We start from the raw sequence: 24,579 nt of genomic DNA, 5'->3' as shown, positions 1-24,579 counted from the left end.
GGAGGAAGCAGGCTCCTTGCCAAGCAGAGAGCCCGATGTGGGGCTCGATCCCAGGACCCCGGGACCATGACCTGAGCCGAAGGCAGAGGTTTTAACCCACTGAGCCACCCAGGCGCCCCTGCTCTGAAATATTGAGCCATGCTTCTACCCCAGGGTTTTTGCACTTGCTTTTAACTCTGCCATAAAGGCTTATCTTCCATACAGCCACATACATTTTCCCTCACTTCCTTCAGGGTCTTACTCAAATCTCACCTCAGTAAGATCTTCCCTTCCACCCCATTTTAAAAACTTCATTGTCTGCTCACATAGGCATTTCCTGAATCTTTCTTAGCTTTACTCTTCTCTATAGCGCTTACATGATCTTACGTACTGTACTCTTTCACCTAATTAATTTTGCTAGTTGTTACTCTCCCCACGGTTAGCTCTGAGAGGGCAGAATTTTTCTCTGTTTTGTTCACTGCTTTGCTCTCAGCTCCTAGCACTGTAGCACCTGACACATAGCAAACACTCAGATATCTGTAAAGTGAATGAGGTGAATGAGACTTTTTTAAGTGAATAAATGAGAGCCTGTTGACACCCGGGGTCAAGGGAGAGTTTAATAAAAAAGGCAGGAGAATTAGCACATATTATGGGAGCTATTTTCCAGAGTCCTTTTCCTATATCACTTAATTCTCAGAACCAAGAGGCATCGTCCCCATTATAAATAGAACAGAACCGCCGCTAAAGGAGTTTGAATCACCAGTCTCAGACCAGCGAAGGTAGCAGGACTGGGCCTTGAACCCGTGCCCTCTGTCAGACGCCATTGATTGAGGTGAGCACCCAGCTAGCAACAGCCTGAAGGGACAGGTCTTAAGCTCCTTCCAACTTTGATAACGCTTGTGACTGTTTCCCCAAAGAAGGGGCAGAGCTTCTACCCCAGACTTGGTAGAAGCAATTCCCTGTTTCTGAGTTACAACCACCTAGGAGAACTCCGGCCAGGCAGAGCGAGCACACCACCTGCGGATACCCCTGAGAGCCTGGGACTTATTTTTAGCCCGAATAGGAAAAGTGCCGAATATCTTCTAGGAGAGTTGGCAGCTGGCGGGTTGCTGATACAGCTGTGTTTATGTAAGCTTATGGCAGAGGAGAGGGTGAGGCTTAGCAAGGAGGCAGGAGGTGCTGGGTCCACTGGTACTCGCTGATGCTCTGATGTCCGGAGCCGTTGCTGGAAAGGCTTGGGTCAGAAGTTACTGCGAAGGAGAGGGTCGCCTAGATCATTCGGAGATTGCAGAGAGCGTGGGAGCACGTGGCTCCCCCGAGTCAGAGCATTGGTTGAAGCCTCCGCAGGTCCTTGGCCTCTGCCTACTCAATCGCCCAGGAGTAAATAAAAGAACAGAAGTGCATCTAGAAAGCATCGTCCTTCATCTGATTTGGACTGTAGTACTCAGACATGCCGGGTGAAAGCAATCTCTAACACACACAGAAGTTGTCAAACAAGGGGGTCCTGTTTTCTCAGAGGCAGACGAATAAAGCTCTTCAAGGAGTCATCTGTGGACTCAGGAGACTCAAGGTTGAAATGTTTTCTAGTGGGGATTTTTTTTTTTTACATTCAGTTATAAAAATTTTCAAATATAAACAAAAGGAAAGCAAACAGTGTGGTGAACCCTCAGGTTCTCCTCACCGAGCTTTTAGCACACAACATGGCCACAGCCTTGTCTCATCCGTTCTCCCCCCACCCACTCCAAGATGATTTTCAACAGATCCCAGACAGCACATCATTTCATCTGAAAACATTTCAGTGTGTACCTCTAAAATATAGGGAATCTCTATAAAAAAAAAAAAAAGCGACTGCGATACTATCTTCACACTTTCAAAACAATGAACGGGGATGCCTGGGTGACTCAGTCAGTTAAGCCTCGGCCTTCAGCTCAGGTCATGATCCCAGGGTCCTGGGATTGAGCCCCACATCAGGCTTCTTCTTCTTTTTTTTTTTTTTTGTTAAAAATTTTATTTATTTATTTGAAAGACTGATCACAAGTAGGCAGAGAGGCAGGCAGAGAGAGAGGAAGGGAAGCAGGCTCCCCCCTGAGCAGAGAGTCCGATGTGGGGCTCGATCCCAGGACCCTGGGATCATGATCTGGGCCGAAGGCAGAGGCTTAACCCACTGAGCCCCCCAGGCGCCACCGCATCAGGCTTCTTGCTCAGCAGGGAGCCTGCTTCTCCCTCTGCCTGCTGCTCCTGCTGTTTGTGCCCTTTCCCTCTCTCTCTGTCAAATAAATAAATAAAATCTTTAAATATGAACAATTTCTTTTTTAGGATTTTGTTTATTTATTTGACAGAGAGAGAGCCACCAAGAGAGGGAACTCAAGCTGGGGGAGTGGGAGAAGCAAGCTTCCTGCCGAGCAGGGAGCCCTACTCGGGGCTTGATCCCAGGGTGAAGGCAGACACTTAATGACTGAGCCACCCAGGCACCTCAACAATGAACAATTTCTTAAGATCAACTATACGGTGTTCAGGTTTCCCAAATCGTCCGAATAAGCGTTTTTTACCCCCTTCACTTTGTTTAAATCAAGATCTCAAAAAAGGTTCATCTCTTTCCTCTCCTCTCTGTGATTTATTGCTGAAGAAAGCAGGTCATTTTTCCTGCAGAGTCTTCCACAGTCTGGGTTTTTCTGATCACATTCCCCGTGGTGCCGTTCAACATACTCCTCTGTAGATTTATTAATCTGTTAACTGCCTATTTGTTTCCTGTAAATTAGTGGTTAGAGCTAGAGACTTGATCAGGGTCAGGTTCAATTCTTTTTTTCTTTTGTTGTTCTTAGAGAGAGAGCACACGCCAGCTGGGGGGGAGGGGCAAAAGGAGAGGGAGAGAGACAACCTTAAGCAGAGTCCCCGCTGAGCAGAGTCTGACCCTGGGCTCCATCTCACAATCTCACAACCCTGAGACCATGATGTGAGCGGAAATCAAGAGTCACACGCTTTACTGACTGAGCCACCCTGATGTCCTGGCTCAGGTTCAATTCTGTGGCAAAAAATATATCATAGATTGGTAGACCTGACTGGCTCAGTTGGTGGAGCACGCAACTCTTGACCTTGGGGTTATGAGTTTGAATAACACGTTGGGTGTAGAGATTACTTTTTTTTTTAAGATTTTATTTATTTGAGGGGCACCTGGGTGGCTCAGTCAATGAAGCATCTGCCTTTGGTTTGGGTCATGGTCCCAGGGTCCTGGGATCAAGCCCCACATCAGCAGGCTCCTGGGATCCAGCCCTGCGTGGGGCTCCCTGAGCCTGCTTCTCCCTCTCCCTCTGCTGCTCCCCCTTTTTGTGCTTTCTCTCTCTCTGTGTTAAATGAGTAAATAAAATCTTCTTTTTTAAATCCCAAATCATACAGTTAAAAAAAAACTATTTTATTTGAGAGAGAGACCGTGCACAACTGGGGGGAGGGTGAGAAAGAGAGGGAGAGGCAGACTTCCTGCTGAGCAGGGAGCCTGATGTGGGGCTGGATCCCAGGACCCCAAGATCATGACCTGAGCCCAAAGGCAGACACTTAACCAGCTGAGTCACCCTAGGCGCCCCTAGAGATTACTTTAAAAAATACGTCAAACCTGATGCTACATACTTTCATCGGAGGCAGCAAATGTCTGGTTTCTTTTTGTGATGTTAGCAGCCTAGAATCATTGCCTAGACCCCATTAATTGATGCCTAATGAATTTTAAGGAACAAAGGTGGCTGCAGCGGCTGTCTCTAAGTAATGCATTCATGAGAGCATTCCCTGGAGAATGTGTTGTTCGTTATTTCTGAGTCATGAAGCCAGCCTGGAAGCCTGTCCTGGTGGTTGCACGATGGGGCCGATCCCCTGCACTTTAGGGAACCTGGGGCTTTGTGTGTCTGGGTCAGCTCTGTGGGGTGTTATGACGGTCTTCCCCACTAGAGGACACTGTGGCTCCAGGACTTCACGTTGTTCCAGTCAGAGTTGCAACTGGGAGGCCTCTCAGTAGACCAAACCTTTGGTGTGCATTTATTAGGCACCAACTGTGTGCCTCTTGTGTCAAAGGGAGAGATGAAAGAGGTCAAACACAAAGTCCTGTGGCCTTGTTTCCCAAGGTAGTTTCGTTGTATTTTCCTTTTAAAAAGAAACAGAGGTATATCTACAGCTGTTCACCCCCTACAGGGGTGGCTGCCTCCGGCTGTAAACTGCAAACCAAATTTGGTTACTGGGTGTTGGATTTTTTTTTTTTTAAACAACTGCGATATATGGGCTTTTTGGAATGTGAATGTATCCAAGAAAGATGCCAAAGTGTATTCATCTCTGAAATAATTTATTCATTGATTCAACACCATGTATTGAGTACCCAGTGGGGAAAGGGAAGGAGAGATGACGCTTGCTCACTGAGAGCTCCTCTGTGCCAGGCACTGCCCCATCCTTTTTATCTACATCCTAGCAAGATGTGTCATTTTAGCCTCGTTTAAATCCAAAACAATGAGCCCTGTTGAACTAACTTGGTAAAGATTATCCTGCCAGATGCAGATGGAGGTCTGTGAATAAGTATGTCAGTTTTCCACCAGCCCGCCGAGATGCTAGGCTGGCAGCACTTTACTAGAGGACAGAGAAAGTGTGGCAATTACAAAGATCTCCTGTCCTTATGGAGGTCGTGACGTAACACAGACATTATGACCAACAGACCCACGATCACAGGTCCCCTAACATGTGGACACTCTCACCACCTGCTGCCCGCTGATGGGATGCTGCCCTTCTGCAGGGAGGAGCCCTCTGACCACCAGCGATAGAAACACACCCCCCGCCCCCGCCAGGGCTCTGCAGGACTGATCCTTTGTGGTGACTGCCCACTCACCCTTACCCCATCTGTCCCGTGACCCAGGCTTTGGGGGGTATCTGCCTGACTCAGACCATGACCACCAGCCCACCTGGAATGTTTAGCAAAACCAAGACAGAGATGATCTCCAGAGGTTACAATCAGTAGTTACATGGAAGAGGAAGGCACAGGCAGGCACACGCATGATCGAGCAAAAGCAAGGAGTTCTTGAAAATTCTGTGCTAACGTAGCAAATAATTTAAGATGCCCTTCACCATTCTTCATATTTTCAAACCCACTTAACCGTTCCCCCAGCCTTGTCTCTATGGCCTCAGAGTTCAGCTCTGGCAGCACCACTGAACCCACATCATAAGAGCCCAAGCTGTGTAATTGACTAAATGCAGTCAGATACATTAAGGAGAGAGAATGACAGCTGGCAGCTGGGAAAATGAACTAGCGGGCTTCAGCTGGGAAAGAAGATACAGGTGGCAGGTGTCTAAAGAAACACAGTTAGGAGTGCTTGGAGAAGACCAATCCCGAAAGCCACTTCAACCTCAGGCAATCACAGCTGTGAGGTTCTGGGGAGAGGACAAGCGTGGGTGTGCTTTAAGCCAGCACCCTCCTCCCAACGAGCCTCAGGATAATGAATGAGCCATCAGCCGGCGCCTTTGCTCTCCGAGAAAAGGACCTCCCTCTGCAGACCGTCCCTCTGCAAATACAATTGTGCCTCAGGAACCATCTGGCAAATGTGTCCGTTCCTTCAGTGGTTCTGGTATTTCCCTGACTTGCAGCCCCTTTCTCTTGGATATAAATTGTTGCAGCAAGCCAAGCCAGCAGAATGCTTATGATGCTTCACAGGCTATCCCCGAGCCTGGTTAACCCCACGGTTCACAGACTAGGAGGCTGCTCATAGCGAATGGATGTCTGGGAGGCATGCATTTTCTTCTGTGCTGTGCTTACGTATTTCGGAGTCTACGGCACAGGCATGTGAGCTGCAGACCACAAGCGGCAGCAACCAGATTGAGTGCACTTCCGTTGCAGGACGTCCTTCACGGAGAAGGGACAGGTTAACTCCATCTCTCCACAGAGGACTTGGACAGCTCCCCAAGGAGCCACAACAGGCTGCCACAGCTGTAGGACAGATCACGTGCTCTGGCCACACACGGGAGGATGGCCAGCAACCCTGACTGCCAGCCGCCGGGCCCCATTTTGCACAGAGCCACGTTCCTCTTCTGACCCAGCCTGCTGGTGTGCGAGGCTGGAAAATTTGTGGGTCACCTTGGGGCCCCCTTGGGCCATCCCCCTATTTCCAGCCTGCTTCACTGCTTCTAGTTCAGAGAACAGATGGACTGGGAGACCAGGCTGAGCCATCATTCATAAGACCTCCTTACCTCCACCTGGAGGGTACTGGATTGTCGCAACAGGGTGGGAGAGAAAGCAGTCAGAGCAAAGCCTCCCAGAATGTCCCCATCACCTAACAACGAATAGGCAGTTTCTATGCAGCTTTACATCTTCCTGCCTTAGTACATGCAGTTCCCTCTGTCTTGAACGCATCAAGCCCTCCTCCACCTGGCAAACTCCTACTTGGTCTTCTAAGATCCAGCTCCAGCATCATCTCCTCGGACCCCCTTTCTGCCACCCCATGCTCGACATACATGTCTACTCAGCACCAACAGCATCGTGCCGGAAGGATTCTCTAGCGTGTCATCTCCCCCTGTCCTAGAGCTCACAGTGGGCAGAAACTAGGTCTCATTCATCTCCGTGTCCGGAGCCTCAGTCTGCAAAGATGTTTATAGGTGCTGTTTGGGAACGCAAAGTCAGAGATCGTGGGGTTTTGAGATGGATTCTTCTGCTGCAATCTCTTAGTCCCCAGGGTTGCATGGCTAAAGAGTGACAGGGCTTGGACCAGAACCCAGGTTTGCTGGCTCGTGAGCCTGCTCGCAAGCACTAAGGAATCCCATCCTGATCTGTATTCCCCCCATCCAGCTTGGGCGGAAGGGGTGATGGGAAGTGACCGGGCTTCTGGGCAAGCAGCAGGAGGGAGAAGGGTCCAAGGGACACAGCTGTATTTCAGGGCTCGGGGAGAGGTCACAGTCCATATAGTCTGACGTCCACGCTCATGGATGAGACAATGGAGGCCCACGGGGTTGAGGTGTTTGGTCAATGTCACACAGCAAGCTGATGGCAGAGGAAGGAAGCAAATGCATGCCTCTGAATCCCCGGAAGAGTTGAGATGGCCAAGCCCTCCTGACCAGCTGCTCTCTAAGGGGCAGGTCCCTGGAGTCCTCGACTCTTCTGGGCTTTTCTTTCCCTCTCCTGGTGGCACAGCACCTAAGTAGGGTGCATTTTGCATAAATAATAAAGAACACTTTCCTTCCAGCGAGGAAGGCTGCGTCTGGGCAGGCACAGTGACAGATGGTATTTACAATGTGTGCGGAGAAGTTCTCACACCGCCTCACTTGGGCCGCGGCTGAGAGATAGAAGAAACAGATCCGAGTGCCCACCGTCTCACTCCCCTGCCCGCCGTTCCCAGGCGGTGGCGGCTGTGGCTGCTGCCGTGTCCCCATCATCAGAAAGCTTGCTTCATGGGGCGCCTGGGTGGCTCAGTGGTTTAAGCCTCTGCCTTCGGCTCAGGTCATGATCTCAGAGTCCTGGGATCGAGCCCCGCATCGGGCTCTCTGCTCAGTGGGGAACCTGTTTCTCCCTCTCTCTCTGCCTGCCTCTCTGCCTACTTGTGACCTCTCTTTCTGTCAAATAAATAAATAAAATATTAAAAAAAGAAAAAGAAAGCTTGCTTCATGAGCCCTAGGCATTCTTCACTGCAGCCCCTCACCGGAGTAGGTGTGGGATTAACGACGCTCCTTCCCAGAGGAGGCCCAGAGAGCCCTCTGAGGCCAGAGGCTGGGCAGACTTCCCAGGAATTCTGACCTTTGGGATGCCTGCCTTCGGCCTGGAGAAGTAGCAATGGGGCAGGCTTATTCCTTGAGCAACACTTTCGGAGAGCTTTCTAGGTGCCAGGAATTGTTCTAGGAGTCACAGCCACGGCTGTAAGTGAATAGAACCATTGCCCTCCTGGAGTGTACCCTTCGTGGGAAGGCCGATCCTGGGCCTCGGGGCCGGGTTCTGTCCGCACAGCTGACTGGACACCCTCATGGGAGGCCGGCACTGTGCTGAGGCGAATGAAGGCAAAACTGTCCCCCTCCTCCTGGCAAGGCAGCTTAAGAGAAACAAAGCAGAGAAACAGACCGATGGTTTTTTCCCTAAAGCCGAAGCCCCCCCACCCCCCACCCCCCGACCATGCATACTGGCCTGTGACAACAAGGGGGCAAGCCGTGCTTGGGCACCCTGGTTGAGCCCTGCCTGGCTGCCCTGGGGGAGGATCAGTAGTTGGGGCCAAGGACACTCACCATGTCGGCTTCCCCCACCTCCCTTTCACTCTTGAAATAAATTTGGTGAGAGGAACGGAGACCCAGACCTCCTCTGACCCAGGGGTTTTTGTGTCCCCGTTTGTAAAATGGAGGCAGTTGTACCCATTCTGCTTACCTCAAAAAAGCCAGCTTTGGGGGGACGAAATGGAATGACAGACTTAGGGGCACCCGGGTGGCTCAGTCAGTTAAGCATCTGCCTTCGACTCAGGTCATGATCCCGGAGTCCTGGGATGGAGCCCCGCATGGGGCTCCCTGCTGAGCAGGAAGCCTGCTTCTCCCTCTCCCACTTCCCCTGCTTGTGTTCCCTCTCTCGCTGTGTCTCTATCAAATAAATAAATAAAATCTTAAAAAATAAAAGAATGACAGACCGAGAAGCTCTTTGACATAAAGGCAGCAGGCATAGGATTGTATCTTTATTATGCAGAAGGATCTTTTCTCCATAACATCAGACTCCTTGCTTGTTGGGGGCTGAGAGTAATAACTCTGTAATTAGACTTCATGTCCTCTCAACAGACATGCTCTGTTTTTCACTAAACAGACATTTGTTCGGCTCCTACAGTGCGCAATGTTGCATATTGTGATGGATGCAAAACTGAACGGGCCATAAGAGCCTCTCCTTCAAGGAACAGACACTCTTGGAGAAAGAGGATAAAACTTGGCTGGAGGGAGGAGTGGTCCCTTTGGGCCGGAGGGTTAAGGAAAGGCTTTGGGAAGGAGGGACGTGCCTCAGAGAGGGGCATGCCATCCAACAAGGAGATGGGACCTACCTCTCGCATAAACCAAAGGTCCCACAGAGTGTCAGAGGCCCAGAGAGAGTCCAGGAGTGGCACCCTGGGGACCAGCCACGCCCCAAGGAGATGACAGAGAAGGAAGCCAAGAGCCGGAAGAGCGGCGGCCAGTTGCCCTGAATGTGTGGCTGGCTACATTTTGGAGCTGGGAGAGCCTCCTCTGTGCCCTTCCGAGCTTTGCTTTTGGGAGCCCACGCCTCTCTTTGAAAGAGCTTGGTGTCTGTGAACCTAGACATCCTTCCGCAATGATTTAAGTGTCTCGGCAAATTGGGGGCCCCGGAGGGAGTGAGAAAGGAAGAGACGAAAGCAAAGCTGCGCTGTGCCTTGTGCTGTTTGATCTCCAAGACAGCGGGCAATAATGGAAGAATGTGGGAGCTAGAACGGAGGGTGGTTGGGTTCCAAGTGGCGGTCTCCTCCCTGAGCGGCGTCTGCTGTTCGGACTTGCAGGCTTCAAACATGACTGGGGGATTCCTGGAAGACAAAAGAATTCAGGGCTGGGGCTTGGATCTCAGTCAAAAATAACTCATGTCTTCATCTCAGGCAGGCGCTGGGCGGCCGCTCGGGGCTGTTTGCTGGTTTCTCAGAAGATCGGAGCGCCAAGTCATGAGACGGGCCGGGTAAGGGTCAGCTTGGGTTTGCTTTAGGGAGAGAAAGGGCCTTGAGGGGCTCGTGCCCGATTGAGGGAGACCTGAGAATGGGAAACTGCTGTCGCAGAAGAGGCCCAGGCCAGAGAAGTTCTGGAGAAAATCACACCCTCTCTTCACCCCCCTGCTCTACATAAGCCATTTGCTTTGGGCGGTAATTACAGCCCTTAATGTTCCTTCCCTGGCTTCTCATTAGCTCATGTGGTCCACAAACTCCTTGGCTCCCCTCACCCTGCTTCCCCCTCCCAGTGGCTCCCCCTGGCTTTCCTGGATCACCACTGGCAACCCAGTGTTCTAGCCTCCAGGTTCAGCGCATCAGATCCTTAAAACCCACTCTGCCCTCTCTGAGTGGGTCCACTTCAGAGACTCAGCCCCCAAACAGCTCTTCCTCATCCCTCCTTCCTTTTCTCCCCGAGCTGTCATCAGAAGATTATCTGATTTTCTCCTGAGAGGCCAGGGCCTGGGTCTTCCTCCCTTTGTGTTCTCAGCACCTCGGCCAGGGTCTGGCAAATAACAGATTCTTGCAGCACGTTGGTGAATTGCACCCTTGAGCTGCTGCCAACTTGATCTTCCTAAAACGCTGCTCCAGTCAGGAGCCATCCCTGCTTCTCCCATCGCCTGCTGAGCGAGGTCCCACCTCCTCAGCCTGGCACTCAAGGACTTTCAAGACTTGGTTCTCACCACCTGGCCACTTGGCGCTCACCCTTGGAGCTGTTCTCAACGCTGTCAATGGCTTTCCTACCTCTGTGCCTTTGCTGCGGTGGTTTTCCTCCACCCAGAAGCCCTTCCACACGGTCTCCCCTAAAGCTCCCCCATCTTTTTTTTTTAAGATTTTATTTATTTATTTGACAGACAGAGGTCACAAGCAGGCAGACAGGCAGAGAGAGAGAGAGAGAGAGAGGAGGAAGCAGGCTCCCTGCCAAGCGGAGAACCTGATGTGGGGCTCAATCCCAGGACCCTGAAATCATGACTTGAGCCGAAGGCAGAGGCTTTAACCCACTGAGCCACCCAGGCGCCCCTAAAGCTCCCCCATCTTTCGAGGCTCATCTCTGAACCGCTCTTCGCCAGACTCATCCTGTCCTGCAGCCAACTAACAAGACACGGTTAGGAACCATAAGAGAGGTCACAGGTGTGGAGCACTGACAAAATGAAGGGTAGGGTATCAATCAAAGCAAGTCAGCCCTGGTTTGCTGTCACCTCCCAGCAGACCTAGGGTTCTCTGAGAGCAGGGCCCGGAGGCAGTCATCTAACAAATGCCTGCCCCACAGCAGCCGCTCAGTGAAAGTGGGCAGGCACCAACGCCCATTCCCTCCTCTGTCCCCAGACACTGACTGCACCAGTCCTCAGATCATCCCCGTCTTGGGTGGCCCAAAAGCTGTCAGACAGCCTGGCCACTCCCATCCCTCTAAGGGGTCCCACTGGCTGCTGGGGAGTGGGGTGTCCTGAGCAGACTGCCTGGGCCCCAGGGGTGAAACAGACTGGCTGGAGAGGTGGAGGCTACAGGGGAGGCTAACGGAGGTTCACGGAGGAGGCTGGGTGTTACAGCTCATCTCCAAGGTCAGATGGCCATCCTCCTTCCAGCGAGGGCCAGGGAAAGGGGAGCCGCTCCGGAATGGAAGCTTTGGTTAATGGTGTGGAATTCTTTCCCAGGATACTTTCATTGCGGGTGAAATGTTCCTAGGGCAGACAGAGAAACAAGACGTCTTCCTGGAGACTTCTTGGATCCTCCCTCTCCTCTAATTGCGGCTGTGCTCGTGACCTCTTCCTTGGATGGCATCTCCCATCTTCCTATGCTCAAGCCCGCCTCCTCCTGTCTATCTTCATATTACAGCTGAAGGATTTTTTTTTTTTTTTTTGGAAGATTTATTTGAGAGAGAGAGGGTGCGTGCGCAAGAGTGAGCATGCAGGGGGGAGGGGCAGAGGGAGAGAGAGAATATTAAGCAGTCTCCCAGCTGAGCCCAGAGGCCAACACGGGGCTGATCCCAGGCCCCTGAGACCATGACCTGAGCAGAAACCAAGAGTTGGTCACTCAACTGACTGTGCCACCCAGGTGCCTCTGAAAGGATCTTCCTTTCTTTCTTGGAGAGATAGGGAGAGAGACTGCATGTGCACATGAGCACAGTGGGTGCGGGAGAGAGGGTCCTTTTTTTTTAAGATTTTATTTATTCATTAGAGAGAGAGCACACAAGCAGAGGAGAGAGAGAGAGAAGCAGACTCCCTGCTGAACAGGGAGCCGGATGCAGATGGTGAGCTTGATCCCAGCACCCCAGGATCATGACCTGAGTCCAAGGCAGACACCTAAACATCTCAGTCACCCTGGTGCCCCGGGGGGGGGGGGAGGGTCTTAATCAGATGCTGTGTTGGGTGCTGAGCCCCACGCAAGGCTCGATCCCAAAACCCTGAGACCATGACCTGATCTGAAACCAAGAGTCAGATGCTCAACCGACTGTGCCACCCAGGCGCCCCTGGAAGGATCATCTTGTATTTATTTCTGAGAGAGACTGAGAGAGCACCTGTGCTCGTGTGGGGGAAGGGCAGAAGGAGAGAAAGAGAGAGGGGGACTCTTAAGCAGGCTCCAAGTCCAGCACGGAGCCCAACGTGGGGCAGGGCCTGATGACACTGAGATCACACCTGAGCCACAATCAAGAGCCAGACGCCTAACCGACTGAGCTCCCCACATGCCCCCACGGGCTTGTCACATGAAGCAGCCTGCTCTCATGGGCTGCCATGCCGGGGTGCTCCTACCAGCTCCCTGCCATACCATACTGCTTCCCATGCCCCTAGAATGCCTTCCCTTCAGGTTTCTCACCTTCCTGGGTTCTGGGGACATACCCTTTAGGAAGCCTTCTTGGAACCTCAAGAACCCCATCCTTTGGGTTTCTATCCCCCCTGGACTTCCGCAACTTTCTCCAGTTGAACAGTTTCTGGAAGGCAGGGTTCAGATCCTCTTTATCTCTGTATTCCTGAAGCTCTGTCACGGCACTCATAGGATCGCCGTCCATGTTCAGAGAACTGAGCCTGCTGGGGTCTGTTCTACCTGGGGGGATGACAGAGTTGAATCTGTTGATAAGAGATACCTTCTTCCCCTTACCCCACCCCAGGCTTTCTGGACAGCTGGTCCAGTTCCAGAGATCTGAGTCTCCCACAGCCAGCACCCACACAGGTCATGTAAATGACATTCCAGAGTGTGGGGAGGAGGCATTGACATTGACCTTAGGGCTCCATGCTTCCTTTTGTCCTTCCAGACCAGTGTCTTTCCACAAAGAAGCAGGCCTCTCTTCTGTCCCCCTGAAGGCTGTTTTCAAAATCACACCCTATGCAGACAGTTTTATTTACAAGGAAATCTTGGCAGGATCTTGACTTGTTAGTAGAGTAGGAATGGGGGAGGGTGGTGAGAAACAAAAATAGTTGAAATGATCACACTTTTTGAAGCTGAGATGAAAATCGGTGTCTGTAGCAAACTCACCTAATTAGAACGGAGTTAATTTCCTCCTCTGTGTTTAAGGGGAATAGTCATTGTTGGGTGAGATGGTCACAGGTTGGATTCTGGGGCTGGGTTGTGTGTCTGTTCTATGGTGATGAGAGCATTAATTGCAACTTTCACTGTTGGAAAAGTCTCCTTTTCTGACAGGGAGAGAGAGGAGCACAGACCAGTGAGTGGGTGGGTGTTGTTGGGTGGTGGGAGAAGGACTGGCAGGGGACTGACTGACCAGGACGGAGCCCCTGCCCTCTTGGGAGAAGGGGTATTTGTCCTAGCTGACCACTGGGCCAATTTGCAAGCAGAGCTTCTGCTTCTGGGAGACAATCTCCTGGGAAGGCTTTCCCACAGGGAATCAACACCCATTTTTTTTTTTTTTTTTTTAATAAGATCCCCTCTTTCTCTGATCTAACTTCGGTACTACTTGCTTTTGTTTCTTTACCTCCCTTCTCCCATTTGGGGCACCTCTCTGGGCTTGCCTCTGTCAACCTGGTCAAATGAAGCCAGGGCACAGTCACATAACTCTCTTGTAGAGAGGACAAGATTTAGGATTTGGGGTCCTGACTGTCCCTATCTCCTGAGTTCTCCCATCCCTGAATTACTGGGCGTATTTGGACCTCCCAGAATCTGAGACAGAGGGCAGGCGAAGAGAGAGAGAAGGGTGTCAGGATCCCGTCCTCCCAGCATCCCGCCCTCAATTCACTCCCAGTTAACCCCGACGTTGCCAACTTAGGGAAAGCCTCACCCCTGCCTCCTTCGCGTATCTGCGGCCTCCAAAGGGATCATTAACCCGGTGGGTTTGGGAAGTGGGCATTGCACCCCACCCTGACCCCGAGATCAGCCCGGGCCCGGGATGGAGGCTGGCCGTAATGGGGCCACGGGCAGCACAGACCTCCCCTCCCCGCCCCGGGCGGTGCGGCCACTTACCCGCCAACCCAGCCGCAGCTCTGCCCCCTCCCCTCCCGGGGCCGCGCTTCTCTGACCGTTTTGGCTCTGGTGGTGGCGCCCGGGGGCGGGGGACGGCGGTCCCCGGGAGCAGCCCCGCCCCCGCCCGCGCGCCGCCCCCGAGTAGTCCGCGGGGAGGAGGAGACTCCGGCGCAGAGCGGGGGCCGCGGGAAGCGGGAAGGGAGCACGGGGAGCTGCGGGGCCGGGGCCGGCCCAAGGGCGCCCTCGCCTCGGAGCCGGGCGTGGGGGCTGGGGCGCAGGCGGAGGCCGGCGGGGCCGCAAGCGCGGAGAAGTTTGGCGGCGAGGGCCCGGGCGTCCCGGGGTGGCGAGGCGGCGGCGCGGGGGGCCGGGGCCATGGGGGCGGGCGCGGGCGGCTGGGCCGGCGCGGAGGCGGCGCGGCGCGCACAGAGCCCCAGGAGCTGCGCGGCGGGCGCGGCGCAAAGTTAGCCCGGCGCCCCGGGACGAGCCCCACAGCCGCCCGCTGGCCCTGGACCCCGCGTCGACATGGGCGAGCACCCCAGCCCGGGCCCCGCAGTGGCCGCCTGCGCCGAGGCGGAGCGCATCGAGGAGCTGGAACCCGAGGCCGAGGAGCGGCCGCCCGCGGCGCCGGAGGACGTGAGTGCCCCCTCCCCCGCCCGGGCAAACTTTCTGGGGGGCTTTAAGGGGAAGCTGCCCCCGTCTCGCCCCCGCGGGGCAACTTAGAGGTTTCAAGGTGACGCGGGAGCGCCCCGGATTGGCCGGGTCCCCGCGGGCGGGAGGGGGCGGAGGGACCGGTCTCCCCAAAACGCGCGCGCGCCACCCCCCGCTTGGGCTCCGCGGCTTCCCTGCGGGACGCAGCCCAGCCGCTGCGCCGGAGACTGGTCGGCCGCGGGAGCCCCCTCTCCGCGGCTGGTGCAGTGCCCGGGACACGGCGTTTTCCCGCAGAGGCGGCCTCGTCACAGCAGTAACTCCCCCTCCCCTCCCACTCGCGACCTGCGGGCTCTCTGAGCCCCGGGAAGGAGCGGGCGCCGCAGAGTCCCCGGAACCCGGCTGCGCTGACCGGTCTGGCGACCCCCTCCTTCGCTTCCGGATTAGCTCCCTCCCGGCACCTGCCCTGTCGCGACACTGATTGAAATTCTAGCCGGCCAGGTCCCTGAACCCGGCGGGAGGAGGGAGGGGAAGAGCGCTGGGAGCAGTGTTGCTTCCAGGAGAGAGCCCAGGAGTCCCAGACCGTGTCGATGCCAGCGATGGTCCCCCGGGCGAGGATGGGGAGGGGCTGCCCCAGAGGGCTTCCCTGCCATCTGCTGCTGGAGTCCCCTTCCCTGTGGTCCGGGGAGCCATCGGCGGAGCGGGCACTGGGGAGTCCTGGGAACTGGGATTGCTTAAGCTACTCCCTCCTGAGGTTAACCCGCATATAGAGGTGAAAAACTGGAGAGACACTCTGCCCTGCCCTAGCCTTCTCTCAGGGTAGGGAAATGGAGAAGCCAGGACCCTTAACCTACCAGTGAATGTGCCCCAGGGGCGCTTAACCTCTTGCCTCCCCGTTGGCCCCCTTGGTTAAACCTCTCACTTGCTTCTGGCTCCCAAGCTCTGTACTCACCAGGGTCGTGCACTCAGCACTTAGATTCAGCCTTGGAGAGACTGTTTAGATTTCAGTGCATTTCGGAGACCCCTCCTCCCAAACTGCAGGCAAAGGTTAGTGTTCATTCAGGGCTGAATTTTCCTGAGTAGGGGGTCTCTGGCCCCCAGCAGGTCTAGACTGTTGCAGCAGGGTGGGTTCCCAGGTGTGGGAGTAGACGTGGACATGAGCTTTAGGCAGAAGTTATTAGAGGCCTTGGATAGATTTGGATACCTTTATTTAGTAATTGCTGAGAATCACCCGTGTTCCGCTTAGCTTATCCCTCCTCCCGCCTGCTGGTCTCGAAGAGAGGGACATCCCCCCCTCCCCAACCTGAGTTCCCTCACTTTGCTTAGTGCAGACTGATTTGGGGAGCTCTTCCCAGGTTCCCCTGGTGTCCTGCGGCGGGTTCCTGAGTCTGGGCAGCAGCTGGGAAGCTATGTCAGGAATATCAGGGGGGCTAGAGAGTCCGTGGTGATAAGTGTGTGTTTCTCTCTCTCTCCTCTTCCTCCTCTTCTGCATGGCCTCCCTCTCTACCAGCACTGGAAAGTCCTGTTTGATCAGGTATGTGAGCAGTTAAATCCCCCCACTTCCTTCCAGCCCTCCCCTCAATCAGTCTCCCTGCTTGCGTGGGCTTCCCTAGCTCTGCACTCCTGAGACGGTGACGTGTGGTGGGGGCGTGGCTTAGTGCATCTCTGAGAGTGATCGACAGTGCTCTCCACTGCTCTCCGGGTTTCAGGAGTAGGCGGTGGGCTCCCCTGAGAGATCCTTCCATCCCTCCTCCTCCCAACTCTGCCTCACCAGGCTGGGTTTATAACATGTAGAAATTGCACAATACATATTGAAAGGCTGGGATATTCCCTATACACCTGGGAAGGTGTAGGGGGATGGGTTGCAGCCGGGACTGGAGATGTGGGGGAAGGGCTTCAGTTACTTTCCCTCTCCTTTTTTAACTCCACTTTCAAAGATCCATGGCCACTACTGAAGTCTACTCCGTGCTGTCCTTGGAGGGTGACTCACGGTATGGGCTCTTTTGCAGGCTGACTAACTTTGCGGAAGGGATGAGAGAGTTATGGGAAATGCATGTGATTGTTTGCAACTCCTATCGCGTCTAGGTGTGGGGAGTGGAGGTGGGAATACCAACTTTGGAATCTGTCGATGGACTTTTGACCTTCAGCAAGGAAACAGGTTGCTTGGGGCCTGAGAGCTTTTGTGTATCCCCCCCCCCCCATTCCCCTCCGCAGAGGAGAGGAGGCAAGAGATGTCCCAGCGTGGGGGAGGGGGGTAGTGAGTGCTGTGGTCCTGCAGTAGGCATGATTGTGCTGTGAACTTTGTGCAACTTTAAGAGCCCAGGCTGGTTGGGCCAGAGGGAACCTGTTGGGTTGAGCGAGGAGATGAAACTGACAAAGTAGCTTGGACCAGACTGTATCCTGTTGTAGGCAGGGAAAGTCTTTGAAAGTCTTTTCAACAGGGATCCGAGCAGTGCTTTGGAAAGGTCCTGTGTGCCAGTGGGATGGAGGCAGGGTGGATTGCAGGAGTGAGACCCGGACCTGCTGCAGTGAATGGACGTGGGGGATGGCAAGAGTGGGAAGGAAGAGGGATGTGGCGATGGGCGAATAGGAAGATCTCCCTGGACCCGTGTGGATGGGCGAAATGCATAGATAACTTTGAGATGTTGAACCTGGACAGCAAAAGGGAAAATCAGGGTAGGGTGGGCTGTTGGCCGAAATGACAGCTTTGGTGACAGACGAGTTCGATTCCAAGAACCCACCAAATGCAGGGACCCGAGTGGGACTGAGACCCAGAATTACAGCTGGAAAGTCATGGCAGGAGGGGGTGGGGAGGGTTGGGGAGCTGCTTGCCGATGTCATCCACGTTAGCATGAGGCCTGGCTGTGGTTTGGGGAACATCCACAGGCTCCCGGCTCCCACCCCAGCGGGGCAGCGCAGCTCTCCCTCCGCTCCCACTCGCCACCCACTCTCCCTCCAGTTCCCGGGAGCGCAGCAGCTGCTGGCCTGCAGCCCTGAGGCAGGAGGGGCCGCCTGCTGCCACCGACACCGGGACCAGCAGGCTGCCAGCCCTTCACACCTCCCGCCAGATTTAGAAGCAGGACCTAGAACAAAGTGTATCATTCTTTTTCCCTCTGTGTCTGTCTTTCTCATTTGATTAATTTTCTGTGTATGTTTACATTTTAAAAGGAACTATTTGGGTGAATGGAGGAAAACTTTTAGTAGGGAGAATTTGGAGCAGAGAGAGGAGAGACTGTGTGGAGAGAACGTGTGGCAACAATAATTCGCAGGTGGTCTGTGAAGTCCACTTTCCTCCACCGAAGGGAGGTCCCTCGTGTCACAGGGAGCATCCCCCTGCTTCCGGGAAGGCCTGCGGGGAAACTGTGCTAGACACACAAAATTAATTCTAGGAAAGAAACTCCCAACGTACTCTGGGCAAACCGTTGTTTTTCACAGTAAGTTCTGCCTTATGTCTATTCCCCGCGCATCATGTGGTGTTAGGTGCCCATTTCTGGGGCCCCTGAGGGGCGCCGTTGCTTATGTACCATATTCTAGGTTTGGGCTGTGGTCATGATCTCGGGGGCATGGGATCGAGCCCCACATCTGACTCTGCACTCAGTGAGGATTCCGCATGTCGCTCTCCATCTAAAATAATAAATCTAAAAAAAGAAGAAGCCTGTTTCTGGCACCTTCCTTCCTATGGGTGATTTGTGTTTAAGGAGAGCTGCTCCTGAGCAGGGCTTGACCTCTGGCAGAGATCCAGCCCCTCTGTGTTCCTTGCTCCTACATTGTGAAGCTGTCCCTGGGACCATTCCCCAGGGGCACTAACTGGAGAGTAACTATGAAGCTTCACAAAGGTGTATGAAAGTTCATGAGCGAGGGTGTTCAGAATTAGGAAGGGTTTTCCCCTTGCCTTTTCCCGTGGGCCTGCTTAACGGTAGGACTTGAGGATTGGGGACCTTGGGGCACTTAGGAAAGAACATCCAACTGGAGGTTGAGGCAGCCCCCTCAACCACCTTATCCAGAAATAGATAGCCCTGACCAGTCCAACTCTGGTCAGTGAGATGGGGTTCATGACACCTGTTGGAGTCCCTGTGAGCTGATGTGTTCACCTTTCAGAGGTCGATGGGACGAGAAGCTGGCCCCAGTAGGTCCTCCTTTCCTTCCTTGGTCAAGGGAACCCCAGTGATTATCCAGTTTCAAACTGGGACCTGCTTGGACTTCTCCGCCAGGTTTTAGGGATGGCATTGCACCGGTTCCCTCTGTGCTATCTGGTTCTTCAGCACATGGAGTAGCTTTGACGTAGCAGGAGGCTAATTAAACCCCAAGACCTAGAAGTCATGACCTTGGCCTGTTGGTCCTGTGTGGTCACCCCTCAATTAAATGGTCAGGATGCCTTTTGTGGGAGTTGAAAGTGAAGAAAACAGGTGACCCCAGTCCCTTGGCCCCCCGCCCAATATTCTGGGAATTAGGCTGGCCTGCTCAAGCAGGAGAGTAGCGTGGCAGCCCTCCTTACCCCACCTCTGACTTCTTCCCGGTGGTTCCCGGGAATTACCACAGGCAGGAAACCTGGAGGTACTATCGTGGTACAAAATGTCTTATTTTTCCGTAGTTCAATCTGTTGAGCTTTTCCGTCGTAATTCCTCCTGTTGCTTTGGATCTGAGACAGTTTTCATCCCTCTTTATTTTTTTTAGAGTTTATTTATTCATGTAAGCAATTTCTACACCCCACATGGGGCTCAAACTCACAACCCTGAGACCAAGAGTCACATTCTCTTCCAACGGAGCCAGCCAGGCGCCCCAGTCTGCATCCCTCTTTAGATCTTATAAATATGCACTTCTATTTCTTACTGCATTTTCTGTGGCTAAAGAAATCATCTAACCCTTTCTCCAACCAGACCTTGTTCCAATCCAGTTATGCCAGTACTTATTTTTTTTATATTTTTTAAAGATTTTATTTATTTATTTGACAGACAGAGATCACAAGTAGGCAGAGAGACGGAGAAGCAGGCTCCTTGCTGAGCAGAGAGCCGGATGTGGGACTCGATCCCAGGACCCTGGGATCATGACCTGAATCCAAGGCAGAGGCTTAACCCACTGAGCCACCAGGCGCCCTATGCCAGCACTTATTAAGAAACATTACCTTAGTGTGTTTGGAAAATTTAACACTTGGTAAAAATTTTTTTGGGTGGGTCAGTTTATTCTTTATCTCTCATCTATGGCACTGAGGTTTGTAATTTCGCACAGACAATGTGCCCTTCAGTCCTTGCTTTATGTTGTTCCATAGGATCTTCTTTTTCCCGTTATGCTTTGACAGTCTCAGTCCCTTCCCGAACTTCAGGGAGGGGCCAGCAGGGATCCAAGGTCAAGGTCTAGGTTAAGCGCTTAACCCATCAAGAGCTTCCAGGGTGGGAAAGCCATTTCCAGGTTCACCCTTAAAATACCTTCAAGATCTGCCAATGTTTAATGAGCAAAAGTGTTTGGAGCAGAGTTCTGTTAACAGCCCAGTTGCTTTCAAGCTCAGGTGAGTGAGAAGGAAAAGAAAGGATTAGAACTAATTTGGTTTTTTTTTTTTCTCCCTTCCACTGGGAGCATGTCTTTCTCAGCACCCGCCCCCCCCCCGCCCCCGCCCCATAACAGCCCCAACTTTGCTAATCTCGCAGCAGAGCAGACAAGTTTCGACTGTCCCACCACTGAAATTATAAACGTGCTACAGCCAGCACGTAGAGCAACTGAGAGGGCCTGCTGGGTACCGAACCCTGGATTTGGAGTCATATGGACCTGGCTCCAAGCCTGACTGCCTTTGTGACTGGGCCCAAGTGGCATTAGCTCTCTGAGCCTTTATTTCCTCATTTGTAAAACAAGGACAGTGCTCTAGAACTCTAGGAACAATGGTGGGAATTAAGTGGAAGTAGAGACTCTTTCCGGTGTCTGATACCAGTGGACATTCGACAGCCTCTTAACTGGGAATCAGAATTTGCTGGAAGACGCACAGGGCAGCTTTTGAGATCCAGGCCCCCACAAGGAAAGCAGCGGCCTCTCTAAACCAGCTCCTTCCCAATGCAGGCTCCTGGAAACAGAGCCACTTCCGAAACCAGAGGATCTTCCTGCTGGCTTTCCCCCTAAGTGTCTCCCCTGCTCAGCCCCCTGCTCTCTAGCCTGGGGTCTTCCCTCGACCTGACCCCGAAACCCACCTCATTTGCAGTTCTCCCGCAAGCTGGCTTAAGTTCTGGGAGCTGAAAAGAGGTTCACACAGGGCCATTGAATGGATTAGTGAGGGGCCACAGAGGAAACACCTGCTTGGGAGACAGGGCATTGACAGCGGGCCCCCTGGAACACATGATTAGCCAGCAGAAAGAGGTTCCCAGAGAAGGACAAAGCCACAGGTTTTACTGGAGCCCTTGCTCAGGCTCTGCACCTCTAGCGCCTTATCAGGCGGCCTCCAGGGCCCATGGGCTGTGGACGTCCGTCCCTCCACCACAAAGCGTCCGTCCCTCCACCACAAAGCGAGCTTTCCTCTCCTGCTCCTGCCCCAGTGACCTTGGCAGTCATGCTGAATTAACCCTTTCATCCCTGACCGCTATGGGTGGCAGTTGAGCGGTGGGGCCAAGGGAGCCGAGATCATATGCCGCCTGCCCCACAACGGGCACACGTGCGTTCAGGCAGGCGACACGGCAGACGACAGCCCCGGTGTGTTGTCTGGGGTTCCAGGGTCTTTTCCGCATGCAGGCCCTGACCGTGGGTCTGCCTTGCTCATGCTCGCGCTCTGGGGCTGCTCCCACCTGGAAGACCATAGGTTAGGAGAAGGCTGGTGGAAGCCTCCAGTCCAATCTGCTCATTTTGCGAACGGGGAAGCAGAGGCCCCAGCCTTCTGAGGTCACTTGGTGCAGTCATATCAGAGCTGGGACTAGAGCCCCTTTCTGTTTCCCTCTGACCTGTGTTCCCGCCACCAGGCCTTGCAGCCTTCCATTTGCTTACTTGGCGTCCTGAGTGACTAGGGCAGCGGGGAGGACACACCCCTGGCTCAGGTCCCAGTTCTGCTCCCAGCTGTGTGGCAGCAGGCAAGCCAGGTGACCTCCCCAGGCCCCTCATTTGCCTCATTTGTGAGCTGCCTAGAGTACCCCCTTCCCCTCCGGGTTGTCGTGAGGCCTGGGGGATGGCGAGTGCGTAGCACCGGCCATGGTGTTTGGTGAGCACCCAGTAAACATGGCCGTCATGTCCTGCTCCTGGAATTTAAGAGAATGGATGCTGTCCTCAAAAGAACCTCGGACTCGTATAGTTCTAGGTGGCAAATCAGTGTCCAGATCCCCAGTCTGGGGTTCCTTGTACCCTGTCGAGCTGGCTTTTTCCACATGCTTCCCGAAATTTCTGTAGGGAAAGAAGGGAAGCGTTGGGACAAAGGCTGCCTGGGATGCGAGCGGCGCCCAGGTGTCCCCTCGGCTCACTAGCTGGATGCCTGCATGGCTGAGGATGAAGGGTCCGGCCATCAGGAGCCCAGAACCAGGCTCCTCCTCCTGGTGCCCCATTTGGCAGTTCCTGGTGGTCTCCCGTGAGCATAGGGCACTCTTCTGTGTTACAGAAATGAGCCCGTGTATATCTTGAGTTGTGAACAATTAGGAGTAGCCAACAGCTCTGTCCCACCAGCTTTTCTGAAGCAAGTCACAGGTTTGAGTCAGCAAATATTTCTTTCAGGGAGCAACTGTTGAGTGCCTACTGCATGCACATAGATCCTCATCTCATTTTGATCTTTCAGCAGCCCTGTGAGGTGAGTGGCGCTATTCCCTCTTTACAGAGGAGGAAGCTAAGGCCCCAGGGGGCAGGGCTTGCCCAGAGACACCAAGCAAATGAGGGCTCTCTGTGGAGGGACTGTATAAGTTTGTCCACACGGCTTCGGGCGGGCTTCTGGAACAGGGTGGAGGGCCCCAGGAGGCGAAAGTGTCTGGTGACCGTTTATCCTACCTGGCCAGCTCCCACTCCCCTCCTCCCTGGATCTCTTAGCCCTCTCATCTCTGGGGAACAAGGGACCCTTCTGTGGCTTCCAGAAGCAGCAGCAGGAGGAAATGGGAATAGGCTAAAGGGAGGGACGGGGCAGGTGTCAACCCCTTGCCCTCTGCTTGCACCCAGTCCCACCCCTCCCTAACCTGTCTCCCCCCACTCCTCCAGGGCCTGGATGCCTGCCTTTGTAGCTATGACTCAGCTTTAGTCCCCAGGCACTGTGATGGTTGTGCCTGGATGAGTCAGCGGGCAGTTCATCTGCTCCTGGGGACCCAAAGGACCTGCCTCTGAGTCACAGCCCCCAGCTGCCCTCTGGAGTCTCCAAGGTCTTCTTTGGGGGGCTCTGGGAAAGGAGCCGCAGGGTTTCTAAGAGGCTCTCAGGGTGGAAAGAGATAAAGCCCGGAGAAAAGAGCCGGCCCCACCCCTCACTGCCCACCTAACCCCAGCTTCCTGCATGGGGTGGGTAGTCTGGGAGCTCTTCCCCTCCAGCCCAGGTGTTGAGAGAGTTGGGTGGTTTCTGGAAATATGCCCGTTATCCAGCCACTCAGCCTGGACACAGGCCAGGATGCCCGCTTCTCTGCTGAGGGAAGGGTGTTCTGGCTCCCTAACCAGCCTGCCGACTTCAGAGCTGGCTTCAGCTCTTTGACTTAATGGGGAGGAGGGATGCTCAGGTGGTTGAAGCCTCCTGGGAGGGACGAGCTGCCTCCCCCCAGACCCCTACCATGGCAGCCGAAAGAACAGAAATAATACAGCTGGGAATCCTACAACCCTGGAATCTTCTCCAGCTGTCAGAGGCCTGGGCTGGCCTTATCCCAGGGGAGCCCAAGGCTCCCTCGTGCCTCCATATGGGGAGACCCAAGGACAAGAGGGTCAGAACCTGGTTTTCAGGAACTCTCTCTCTTCTTCCCAGGGAGACTTGAGGTCTGAAAATCCACTCCAGCTCCAGCTTGAGCAGGCCAGATGGTGCCCTGCTCCACTCACTTGGGAGAGCTTCTGGGCAAGTTGCTTAACTTTGTGTACCTCAGTTTCCATATCTGTTACATGAGACCAATCACACTTACTCTAGAGTCAGTGTGAGAATGAACGTAATAAGATATTGGCCAAAAATCTGTGTCTCAGAATCAGGGGGAGAAGTCAGGGGACTGGCAAGAGATGGTTTTCTCTATGGGAAGAATTAGCATCCTCATTTGCAAGGAAGGAGAGCTGGAAGAGAAAGCTGCTACTCCCATAACCTCACCTCCTGACCTCAGCAGCTGCAGGCCTGGACCTAATTTATGGGGCAGTAAATATCCATAATGGGCCAGAGCTCCCTGGTGGGCTCTGGCTTTTGGGTGGGGACAGCTCTGCTGAGCCATAAGCTGCTGGGTAGCCTCGTTAATTCATCTCTGTTCAGAAGCTGGGTAATGATGCAAGGACCCAGCAGATGAGGCCGGGTAACCATCCCCAAAGTGGGGAGGGGCAGCTGCCTGTGCTTGGCCCGCACCGCCCCCCATGCATGCCATGTGGTCAGTTCCCAAGGCTCCTTCTGTCTTGGAGGACAGAAAGAGGACACTGGGGCCAGGGATGGGAGCCTTTCTTGGATCCCAGGTCCAATCTTCTGGACTGGACAGGTCTCACCACAGTGGCATTCCAGGTACTGCCTGCGGGGGGTCCTTGAAGGTCCCCAACCCCTTCACTGAGATCCTGGGCCTCTCTCCATCAAGGAGAGGGAGAGCATGGTCATGGGAGCTAGAAGGGAAATCGAGTGCTGGGAACAGGGATCAGACGGGCAATTGTCCTAGAAATGCAGTTTGTCCAATTCACACATACATAATTGATGTAAAATAAGTGTGTTCCTTTCTTCTTTTTCATATGCTTCACTGCTACTGGGTAAACTCTGAAGCTTGGCCTGGCTCCCTGG

At 53.8% G+C, this 24,579-nt stretch overlaps 1 protein-coding gene across 2 annotated transcripts in view; it reads left to right on the top strand.

Moving 5' to 3' along the window:
• Positions 1–14,337: 14,337 nt before the first annotated feature.
• The window catches only part of RHBDL3 (rhomboid like 3), a 44,488-nt gene continuing 34,246 nt past the window's right edge, over positions 14,338–24,579 (top strand). The window contains exons 1-2 of one of the 2 annotated variants that reach the window (XM_045983751.1): positions 14,338–14,693; positions 16,216–16,239. In XM_045983751.1, coding sequence (XP_045839707.1) covers positions 14,583–14,693; positions 16,216–16,239 — 135 coding nt within the window. In that variant the 5' untranslated portion in view covers positions 14,338–14,582. The remainder of the gene's footprint in view (positions 14,694–16,215; positions 16,240–24,579) is intronic. The other variant, XM_045983752.1, reaches the window with a different exon arrangement.

This window comes from Meles meles, chromosome 18 (genome assembly GCF_922984935.1).
Source record: "Meles meles chromosome 18, mMelMel3.1 paternal haplotype, whole genome shotgun sequence".
Classification (NCBI taxonomy): domain Eukaryota; kingdom Metazoa; phylum Chordata; class Mammalia; order Carnivora; family Mustelidae; genus Meles; species Meles meles.
This window is presented reverse-complemented; position numbering and strand designations above follow the sequence as displayed.